At 57.5% G+C, this 670-nt stretch overlaps 1 protein-coding gene across 1 annotated transcript in view; it reads right to left on the bottom strand.

Annotated features, from left to right (window-relative positions):
• Window positions 1–665, bottom strand: part of LOC123068569 (mitogen-activated protein kinase 7) — a gene marked incomplete at its 3' end in the record, with an annotated part of 4280 nt that extends 3615 nt beyond the window's left edge. Inside the window, 1 exon segment of the mRNA XM_044491173.1 lies at window positions 615–665. Coding sequence (XP_044347108.1) covers window positions 615–665 — 51 coding nt within the window.
• Window positions 666–670: the final 5 nt, after the last annotated feature.

Genomic DNA, 670 nt, shown 5'->3' with positions numbered 1-670 from the left:
TGAAAAAATATCGGGAAACTTCTAAGCAACTCCTGGGTAGGCATGGATTCCACGGACTGGACTGAATATATGCGCAGCGCCAGCGTTATCCAATCTCTGACTTAAAGGAAAGTAACTGCAGATTTGGATAAACTTGCCCGGTCACCGAATCGAATACTACCCCATTTACCAACCACGGCGACCGACCGACCGACCCCTCATCAACATCTGCCAAAAGAGGGGTCTCCGCGGCGCTGAAGCGAGAGATTTCCCAGGACTTGAATAGGAAACAGAGGGCGGATATGCCGCCGCCTGCCCGGGGATTTGGACCCGGGGACCTCCTGGTAGCTAACAAGGCAAGAAATCGCGGCGCGAGCAAGCCAATCCGTCCACCTCGCGGGCAGGAAGCAGACTCCTCTTGTTTGGGGAAACCCAATCCTCCCCGAAATCCACATCTTTATCCGCCCCAAATCCAGGAGGGAGAGCGCCCCTCTATCCCAGCACGACCCAGCCCGCAGAAGCAGAGCACCGCGAAGGAACCCATGGCCGGCGCCGACAAGGCAGGAAATAAAAAGAAGAGGAGGAAGAAGAAGTCTTTCTGCGCAGAAAGCGACTCTGTCCGTCCGTTCCCCCACCTTGCTGCGCTGCTCGCCGCCGCCGCGGGCACCCGCATTTGCCTCCGGCATCCTGG

Source organism: Triticum aestivum, chromosome 1A (genome assembly GCF_018294505.1).
Source record: "Triticum aestivum cultivar Chinese Spring chromosome 1A, IWGSC CS RefSeq v2.1, whole genome shotgun sequence".
In the NCBI taxonomy this organism is placed as follows: domain Eukaryota; kingdom Viridiplantae; phylum Streptophyta; class Magnoliopsida; order Poales; family Poaceae; genus Triticum; species Triticum aestivum.
The sequence above is the reverse complement of the archived record's forward strand: the minus strand, read 5'-3'. Positions and strand labels throughout refer to the sequence as shown.